The sequence below is a fragment of the Spinacia oleracea genome, chromosome 6 (genome assembly GCF_020520425.1).
Source record: "Spinacia oleracea cultivar Varoflay chromosome 6, BTI_SOV_V1, whole genome shotgun sequence".
In the NCBI taxonomy this organism is placed as follows: Eukaryota; Viridiplantae; Streptophyta; class Magnoliopsida; order Caryophyllales; family Amaranthaceae; genus Spinacia; species Spinacia oleracea.
Window position 1 is genome coordinate 30,758,073 of NC_079492.1, and position 10,746 is coordinate 30,768,818.

The following is a 10,746-nucleotide window of genomic DNA, read 5'->3' on the forward strand; positions in this document are numbered from 1 at the left end:
GTAGGTCACCTGTCAGCTGGAAATCAAAGAAACAAGGCACAATGTCACAGAGTTCTTCTGAGGCAGCGTATTGAGCTACGTCTGCTCAAGCCTCTGAGATAACTTGGGTGGTTAGGTAGCTTGAGGGGATAGGTGTTTCGAATCTCAAACATGTGACATTGCATTGTGACAATCAAAGTGCAATTCACATAGCTAAAAACCTTGTCCACCACGAACGAACTAAGCACGTAGAAATCGATGACCACTTTACAAGGGAGAAGGTGTTAGAAGGCCTTCTCCAAATTTCTTACCTGCCTACATCTTCCCAACTTGTTGATGTCTTTACAAAGGTCCTACCATCTCATCAATTCAATGATCTTCTTTCCAAACTAGGAATGTCTACCAACATGCCTAGTTTAGGGGGGGGGTGTTAAGACTACTGAGTTGAGTGAAGGCCAACTATAACAACATCACAACAACATCTCAGGTGCACCCTTCTTTGTTGTAGGCTACATAGTAGAGGAGCATTTCCCTAGTAACAAACTATCTAATTTTGTTATACCTTATTGACTTCTAGCATTAGTAAAAATAGTTTTCATTACCAAATTTTGTCTAGTCAATCAAGTTGTAACAATAATCCTAAATCTGTAAAAACTCTCTCGGCTTAATGAATTCAATTTAGTGACCCGAGCCCCCAAACGTAGGGGGATGAAGGCAAAAATATCTTGTGTCTTTATTTGATCTTCAAGCTTTCAGATTAATGGAGGTACAATCTTAGTTCAAGAATTGCTTCAACAATATTATGAATGACATCAAGCTCTTCTATAGCATTTTGATTTATGGGAAACCAATTATTCCCGTCGGGAAGCTATTAGACAACAAATTGGATTGCAAACGTTGATAATTTAGTAGTAGTCATATATTGCTTCTTGTAATAACCCGCATTTAGTATCGTTTATATATAAACAATGCTTATTTAAGTGTTCCACTCGCGAGGAGAATGTTGAGGATGACGTAGTTACCGTATGACTTAAGAAACGTATAAAGGGTAAGATATCCAGTTTGTATTTTAAATAGTGGTGTATGGCCATGAATGATATTTTTCTGTCAATAATATTTTACATGGCATGATGGAAAATCAAGCGCTATTCAATATAACTACTCCCCCCGTTTCTTTTTGTTCTTTACGTTTGACCTTTTGCACGTTTATTACCGTTTAATTAATGTGCATTGAGATAACTTTTTTGTCTTTTCCGATGTTGACTACTCATTTCCGGCATTGATTTCGCCAATTTTGCTAACCTCACCTTTTTCCTGTAAAAATAAAAGGCAAATTTTCCAAAAATAACCTTTTATAACCCATTTTTCGCCATAAACAACCTTTTTTTAAAAAAAAAATGCGAAAAGAGGGCTTATCTAAAAAAATTGCGAAAAAGGACATTTTTTGTCTTTTCCGGCGTTGACTACTCATTTCCGGCATTGACTTTGCCGGTTTTGCTAACCTCACCTTTTTTCCCTTAAAACCAAAATCCAGCAAAAATAAAAATAAAACCAAAAAAAAACCCTCAAACTTCATTCTCACTCTGTTCTTTCCCAGCTACGCAAAATTCGCTGAAATTGTTGCTTCCAAAGATAGATTTAATCTCAATTTAATCATTCTCGACACTTTTCATCTACAATTTGGTAAGTTTGGTTAATTAATTTTATGTAATTGCAGTGTCGAAAAGTTATAATTTTATCCCAATTGTTTGAATTGAATCGAATTTGTGGATGAAAACAGTATTGAATCAATTCCCAATTGTTTGAATTGAATCAAACTAGAACCAGAATCATGTTCTATAGCACCTTTTACTCCTCAGCATCCGTCGCCATTGAATATCGAATTAATCCTTAACTAGTGAGTGCATGGTATTAAAGTTTTTTACTCTACTAAAAATATCAAGGATATTGTTGATTTGATTGGAAAATGGTGGTAAAATTAAGTGTTTTTTCTTGTATGTGAAGGTTATATGTAAAATGCTAAGCAATGTATTTTTGTGTTGCGGGGAGGAAATTAGCTTGAGATTATCTTTACCATATGCATGAAGTTTATAAAGGTAAGGGTTTTGAAATAAGGAGATATCTAAGTATACCATTAATCAACTGTAAATTTTTTTAGGTTTAATTTTAATCAACTACTTTTATACGAGAGAATATGAAGGGAAATGCGTGTAAATAAGGAAAAACGAAAACATGTGACCTACACATGGGAAGTCAAGGCCGGAAATAGGGATGTCAGTGGGGCGGGTTTTGCGGGAGACCCGGCCCGCATCCGCCCCAAGTAGGCGGGGATGGAGGTAGGTTTGGCGGGTGATGGGGCGGGGATGGGTATAAAAATCGTACCCGTCATGGGTGATGGGGCGGGTGTGGATTTTGTGTTGAATCCGCCCCATCCCCGCCCGCCCCGCCCCATCCCCACTCGCCCCGCCCCATCCCCACTCACCCCGCTTCATACCCGCCATGGGTGATGGGGTGAGTTTGGATTTATTTGCATCTTTAGGTGATAATATAAATTTAGGTGAGATTTTTATGTTTTTTTTTATGACGAGTATGTTTTCCGATTATATAGGTTACTTTATTCATAAGGTATTTTTTTCTATAGTTAACTTTGATTAATCCGTATATATGGCAAATGTTTGCTAAATAAGAAAAATTAGGCGGGTATTAGCGCGGGTATGAAGCGGGGATAAGACGGGAATGGATACCCAGTTGGGTGGCGGGGCGGGGATGGATTTTAGCTTACACCCGTTGGGGTGGGGATGGGGATGAATTTTGTACCCGCCATGGGTGATGGGCGGGGATGGGGATGGAAATTTTAGGTGGGGATGGGGATGGAGGGACTTACATCCGCATCCGCCCCGCCCCATTGACATCCCTAGCCGGAAATTAGTGGTCAACGCCAGAAAACCCAAAATGGTTGTCTCTCGCAAGTATTTTTTATTTTAAGGTCTTTTTTCGCAATTTTTTTCAAAAAGGTTGTTTCTCGGAAAATATGGGTTATAAAAGGTTGTTTTTGGCAATTTGCCTTTTGATTTTAAGGGAAAAGGGTGAGGTTAGAAAAACCGGCCAAATCAATGTCGGAAATGAGTAGTCAACGCCGAAAAAGACAAAAAGGTTGTATCTCGCAAGTTTTTTTTAGTTTAAGGTCCTTTTCGCAAAAAAAATTTAAAAGGTTGTTTTTCGCAAAAAAAATGGTTATAAAATGTTGATTTTCACAAATTCGCCTTTTTTTATTTAAATAAAAAAAAATTATGTTTATTTATAATGTTTTCACTTTTATCAAAAATCTAATATTGGGAAAATGAGAAAAAAAATTAATATCCCAATAGAAAAGTGTGAGAAATTAAATGACCCAATGAATTTAATTGGTTAAAATAATCTTTGGACACAAATTTTGATAGAATATTAAAACATTTTTATGTGATAATATAAAAAGAAAATGTAAAAACATTTTGAAACACCCAAAAATGAAAACGTAAAGAACAAAAAGAAACGATTGAGTAGTTTTTTGGCATGTGTAACGCACAATATATAAAAGTTGAAGGAAAATGAACTAAATAATCAAGCATTGATTAATTGAGAGTTTTAAGAATGTTAAACTTTTTTCTATTAAATATTTATGGAGAGTTGTACAACATAAGTTAAAAATATATAAAAATAAAAATACAGAGTAGATTTTAAAATGGTGACAAGTAACATGCAAATCTTCATATTTTAAAATGTTGATAGATTTTTTTTTTTTTTGGTTCTACTACGAGGAGTTCCCACCGCCTTCGGCGAGGTAATCTCCCGTGGGAGTTTGCATGGGTACCTCGATGGGCAGCATCCCTCCCAGTTGAGATTTTTTCCATTCCCAAGGCTCGAACCCGAGACCTTGGTTAAGGAGCAAGAGGCCCTTAACCACTCATGCTAACCTCAATTGGTAAAATGTTGATAGATTATGGAATAGATGTTTATATTTATATGGAAAAAGTATTTAATAAGTGTTACAACTTACAAGTTACTAGTTACCTCAACTCGTCCACAGATCACAGATGTGTCGAATATCAGTTACATGGTGCCAAAGTGACAATTACTATGTACGAGTAGGAGTACTTCGTAATATGTAACGTCGGCCGTTTCAAAGAACGTGCTTGAAACCCAATTAAGAAGTCGGCGTCGGCTGAATGAAGCACAGTGGTACCCGTGTGTAAGCACTGGAATTATTGTTTTCTTATTGTTGAAAAGAACGTATTAACAGATCGAATAGTTTCAAATGCATTCCCAATAATTAATAATAAATTAATTAACTCAATATAATTAACACTAATGCGTTTCCACTAGTCCCCGGTCCTCACCTGATCAAGTCACTAGTCAATTCTTCTATTTACTGAAAGAAACATTTGTCATGTTCACATGCTGCATTATTATTCTTTTCTTTTTAAATTAAATTAAAATTAAACGGTCCTTGTCTATGGCTTGATTATGATAATTACAGAGCGAAGAGTTTCCTGGCTGTTTCTTCTGATGTTAAAGAATTCCCCTTCTTTAGCTAGATTCAGGACGAAATTCATTGTATTAGATTCAGTATGCATTTTGCTTGGATTTGCTAATTTTATAGCGATTGACGCGTGTTGAAATTCAAAGTTACCTACATATAAGTTGTCTCGCGTTAGAAAAAAAAAAAAAAAAAAAAAAGATAAATATCAACTTATAATTAAGCTTAAGAAGTTACTCCTATTATTGTCAATTAGTATGTATGGAACCTTTGTTGGACTTATACGTGAACAAATCTCTACTTCTCCTTCATCTTTACTTTTTATTTTTTTTAAAGTTAGATTTAAAACGAGTTATTTACTAGTAATAATTAAATTGATCCGTTTTTCTACTATCTACGTCATCGCCTGAGACACTAAGCTAATTCTTTTTAAAAAATGATATAACTTTAATCTAATCGTGCTGTCAATTTGTATTCATTTTTGGTTTATATAATATATGAAGTGACCAAATGTTAGCTATAATTATCCAATTGCTAATTAAGGAACACAAATATATTGTATTCATTTTTTGTTCTTCAAAAGTTTATCTCAATTGAGTTACTGGGTCACATTTGAAATACAATCTTGGACATTTTCAGGAATACTTCCGGGAAAGTCACAAGAAGAAGAAATGAAATCTACATAAACATAGTGCGGAGTACAAAGATACGTACTACTCCCTTTGACCCACAATTTATGAGATTAGTTTTGCCATTTTTTTATATAATACTTCCTCCATTCTTATTTACATGACACAATTGGGTTTTGGACATTATTCACACAAGTTCCTTGGACTTCTTTTGTGGTTTGTACTTAAGAAAAAACATAGTCGTGTGAGGTCTTGTTGGATTCGTCTCGATAAATATTTTTTTAATATTAAATTTTTATAATTTTTTCTTATCCATAATTGGAGATACTAAGGTTTGAAATCGCACATTGGCAAACGTGCCTAAATAATTGTGTCATTTAAGAAAGCCCAAATTCTTATATGAGACTGTACTCAACATCAACTGATGGTGAGACCAATTCACACTTGCGAATTTAGGTATGTTACTTCTATATTTTAGACATGTTACTTTTTTTTTATAATTTTAGAGGTACTTTTTTTTGTTTAGGTATGTTACTTATATAGTTTATACATGTTACCGTTTTTTATACGGAGTAGTTTTAGGGAACTACCTTCTTAGTTTAGGTATGTTACTTCTATAGTTTAGACATGTTACTTTTTTTATATATAATTTTAGAAGAAGTACTTTTTTTAGTTTAGGTATGTTACTTCTATAGTTTATACATGTTACTTTTTTTTATACGTAGTAGTTTTAGGGGAGATACCTTCTTAGTTTAGGTATGTTACTTCTATAGTTTAGACATGTTAGTTTTTTTTTAATAATTTTAGAGGAGGTATTTTTTTTAGTTTAGGTATGTTACTTCTATATTTTAGACATGTTACTTTTTTTTATAATTTTAGATGAGGTACTTTTTTAGTTTAGGCATGTTACTTCTATAGTTTAGACATGTTACTTTTTTTTATACGGAATAGTTTTAAGGAAGGTACATTTTTAGTTTAGGTATGTTACTTCTATAGTTTAGATATATTACTTTTTTTTTATATATAATTTTAGACGAGGTACTTTTTTAGTTTAGGTATGTTATTTCAATAGTTTAGATCTGTTACTTTTTTTATATAGTTTTAGGGGAGGTACGCTATTGGTTTCGCGCTCGTCACACCATCAAGCTGATGGTGTGACTGGTCTCACAGGAGACGCGCCGTTAAAAAAGAACGGAGAAAGTACTTCGTATAATATATCACTTAGAATTTACATCTATTTTTTGAGAAGGTAAGTTAAGAATCTTATAGAATTGACATTTATCAAATGTAAAACAGTCTAAGAACGCAAATTAATGCTTGAAAGTAGGGGTAGATATTGAAATCTCCACACTCGAGCACAAGCTTATAAAAGCTAAATAAATAGCTTTACTTATCATTCATATCTAGTTACCGTCGGTAGTTTAGGCTAGTGATGTATAATTTCTAATTTTAGACACCAAACTCAATGATAGTAGGGACCAATAACATTTACTTTCTTTAGTTGGAATTTCATGGCCAAAAGGCCCTAAAGTAAAAAGAAGTACTTCCTAATTTCTTTTTACTGTATAAATTTAGGTGGTGAATAATTAAAATGACGCGTGATTACTAAATATGCAAACATATATTATTCCAACTTTCTCCTGTACTCCACCTTACAAATACGTTAATAACTTGCATTTAAATTTTACAAGTACAAACTTTCTCCGTATCTAAAAGATTGCTCATTATAATTTTATTTTTAGATCAAATTTTTTAAAAAATTTAACCGTATATTCTCATTAGACTACAAAAAATAAAACCTAAAATTACTCGTAATTGATTGTGCTGGAGTACTAACCAAATTATTCAAATATGGATTCAAAGCATGCAGATGGATACTGGATAGATAGTCCCAAATATAATACTACTGCCATGCCAGATGTCAGACAGTCTAGCACATTGAAACTCACCAATTCAGTCGTCTCACATTACTCCATCAATTATTCTCTTTCTTTTTTACGTACCGATTAATAAAAGACAAAACGACCCAAAACTCGTGCACCCATCATCTTATCCGTTCACATACCGCTAATATTATTTTAATCTAATAAAGATAATTAATCAAAATATTCATTTCAATCAATATTATTTCGAATATTATATTCCAATTTATATCTGATTTTTTGATTCAAATTTACCAAAATACAACTCTTTTTCTTTTCATCAAACAACAGAGAATTGAAATTCAAAGATACATGACTTTCTTTTCTCTAATCTCTGTCGCAAAAAATTTAAGTGATATACTTAATTAAGCTAATCTAATTAAAATCTATACAAAAAATAAAAACAGAAAATTCGGTGATCCAAATCGGAGCTCCATGGATCCACCCTCATTTTTTCTTTTCCCTAAAAAAATAATACCGAGGAAATTCAAAAAACAAAAACTTTCTTTTTTTTTATAATTTTTTTCTTTTTCCTCATTTATCGTCGTCATAATTTCTAGCGAAGATCCTGAAAAAACACCGCTAATTAAAGAGGTGCAAAAAATTGGAAGGATCAAGCTAAATCAGACGGTGGAGGATGGTTAAGATCGATCTCGAGACCTCTAGGAGCACTGTTAAGATCCTGGTTGAAATCGACGACGGAGGACGAGTCGGAATCGCTCTGAACACCGCATGTCGGAGGCGCGTGGAGTTCACTCGCCACCATTTGGTGAAACCTTATCTGTTGGTTATTGATGTACTGCGGTTGTTGAAGGTGGTGGTGGTGATGTTGATTTTGACGCGCAACGGCGTCAAAGTAGAAAAACTGGTTCATCTGCGCCGGAAAACCAACCGCCGGTGCTTGAGCAACGCGGACTTGTTGGAATGGAAATCTAACTCCAACTGCCGCAGCGCCGGCAAAGTTTCCGGCAAGGTTAAGATCTAAGGGAAGAGAATCGACCATGACCGCCGTAGTCGGAGCCGGGATAGAAGACGGCTTCTCATGGCTGGAGGATTCCACGGTGCTACTCTGACTAGGACTGTGGTTATTGTTATTATTATTGCAACTCAAATTGGTGTTCTGGTTGTGGTTGAAGTGGTGGTGGTGGTGGTGGTTGAGGGGTGCGTTAATCTGTATTTCAGACGGAAGTGGGAAATTGGTCTTAGCCTTAGCACCGCGAAAGGCGCGTGCAGCATCATCATAAGCACGTGCGGCTTCCTCAGCCGTATCAAACGTGCCAAGCCAAACACGGCTTTTCTTCGTCGGGTCACGAATCTCCGCCGCGTACCTCCCCCACGGTCTCTTCCTTACACCTCTGAAATGCGTTTCTTTAACATTAACCCCACCGTTAACCGCGTTCACCTTAACTCCAACGCCACCACCAACGCCGTTAACCTTGGGAGCCATAAACAAAAAGGAGAGAGAAAAATGTGGTTGTTTTAGAGAGGAGAGAGAAAGTGAGACAAAAAGAGATGGTGAATGGATGATGAGAATGGGTAAGGGAAGAAAGGGGTAGTTTTATAGGAGGAGGAGTGCGGCACAGTCAGCAAGGGATTTGACTGATATTTGGTTTAGCCGCCCATGTAGATATAAAATGACGAAAATAGCCTCAAAAACTATAAAAAGATGGTTACGTGGCAATGGGGGCTGTTTCTTAAAACCCGTCAATCGGCTATAACTGCGCTTAATTAAGATTAATAAATTGGGATTAAGGAAATAAAATCACAGCCGTTGAGACTCAAGGGAGATTCTTTTGGTCTGGTAGTGTTGTGAGGTGGTCTGCTGAAATTGTGCATCATTTGAGCGAACTATGTTGCGTGCTGTAAGAATTTCTAATTTTTTTTTTCTAATTTCTTATCTGCACGGGCTCTTTTATTCACCGTGTATTTTATTGTCCTACTCGAGATTTTTGGTAATTTTATTAACTTACCGCATGCGCCGCTTTGTATTTACTGCCTCCCCTTTTTCTTCCAAATTTACCCCATACCAAGTTTAGGCAATTAGTCCATAACTTATGGAGAAGTAACAGAGAATTAACTGTGTCTATTATTAGTCTTTTTCTTTAACAATCTAGCAAATTTGGTACTGTTTTAAAAGTTTGGTCAAAATCGGCCACATAAGGTTATATTACCGTCTTGTACTTACATATAGCATACGGAGTAAGAGATTAACTATTTTCAGTTTAATTATATAGTCAATTAGAGCATCAATACTAAGGGACTCTTAGAGCATCAATTATAAGGAGCTCTTAGCCCCTCTTAAGAAAGACAAAATATAAGAGGCAACTCTTAATAAATAAAAGCTAATTCTTAGCTCCTCTTATTTAGAGTTTGATTAAGACATCTCTAAATAAAAGGTAACTCTTAAAAATAAGAGTGGGGTGAATTGTATATTTATGCATACTTTTTTGCTATTTTTCTAGAACAAAAAAAAAGATAAACATGTAAAAAAGTATTTAAGAGTTACTACCTCTGTTTCATAAAGTTCTTTACAGTTACTATTTGCACGGGCTTCAATGCAATATTTAACTACTAATAAATATATTCTATTTCATATGTGAAAAAATTATAAAAAGTTGACATTCCCAAAATAAATAACGATACTAATCTAACAAAATCTTACATGTAACATTTTGATGTACTCCGTCTATAATAGTGAGAATTTTCGGTCAAAGTTTCTCATACTTTGGACACATTTTCCAAAGCGTAAATAACTTTCTAAAACGGAGGTAGTAGTATATAAGAGTTACTCCCTCCGTCTCTTGTTGTTCTTTACGTTTTCCTTTTTGGATATTTCAAAATGTTTTTTGCATTTCTTTTTATATTATCACATAAACGACTTAGTATTCTATCAAAATTTGTGTCCAATTATTATTTTAACCAATTTAATTCATTTGGTCATTTAATTTCTCACACTTTTCCATGGGACATTAAATTTTTCTCATTTTCCAATATCTGTATTTTGATAAAAATGAAACATTATAAATAAACGTAATTTATCTTGTTTAAATAAAAAAAAATTGAGGAATCTCGATGCAAATTAATTAATCATTAAAACGCGTGAAAAATAACAAACATAAAAAACAAAAAGAGATGGAGAGAGTAGCTTATTTCTTGGGTTTGTTGGTAGATAACTCTTAATAAGAGATGATGGTGATGTGGATAAGGAGAGAGATTAAGAGTGGGCATATAAGAGTTGGCCTTAGTATTGATGCTCTTAACCCACTCTTAAGGAGATAGAAATTTTTAGCTCTTAACAAAATTGGGGTGACTCTTATCCCACTCTTATTTGAGGAAGTATTTTCGGATATCAGATATGTGCTTGCAAATACATATCATAGCAAACGACAAAATAGGAAAAAGGACAAAAAATAAATTAAATGGTACTTTTTAAAACAAAAATGGTACTTTTTTTTACAGAATGGTACTATTTTTTACAGAATGGTACTTTTTTTTTACAGAATGGTACTTTTTTTTACAGAATGGTACTTCCTATTTTGTCTTTTAACTATTTGTCTTTTAGCTGATATGTGTATTTCCACACATATCTGATATGCGAAAAAACAACCTCCTCTTATTTAGAAGTTGATTGTGACATCCTTTAAATAAGAGGTAGCTCTTAGAAATTAAGAGAGGGTAAGGTGGATTACTGATTGGTATT

At 34.2% G+C, this 10,746-nt stretch overlaps 1 protein-coding gene across 1 annotated transcript; it reads right to left on the minus strand.

The window, feature by feature from the left end:
* Positions 1–7,248: 7,248 nt before the first annotated feature.
* On the minus strand, positions 7,249–8,580 carry LOC110780296 (ethylene-responsive transcription factor 4-like). Its single transcript, XM_021984717.2, has one exon. The coding sequence runs from the start codon at positions 8,491–8,493 to the stop codon at positions 7,660–7,662; it is 834 nt and encodes a 277-aa protein (XP_021840409.1). The 5' UTR covers positions 8,494–8,580; the 3' UTR covers positions 7,249–7,659.
* Between the last annotated feature and the right edge of the window lie 2,166 nt (positions 8,581–10,746).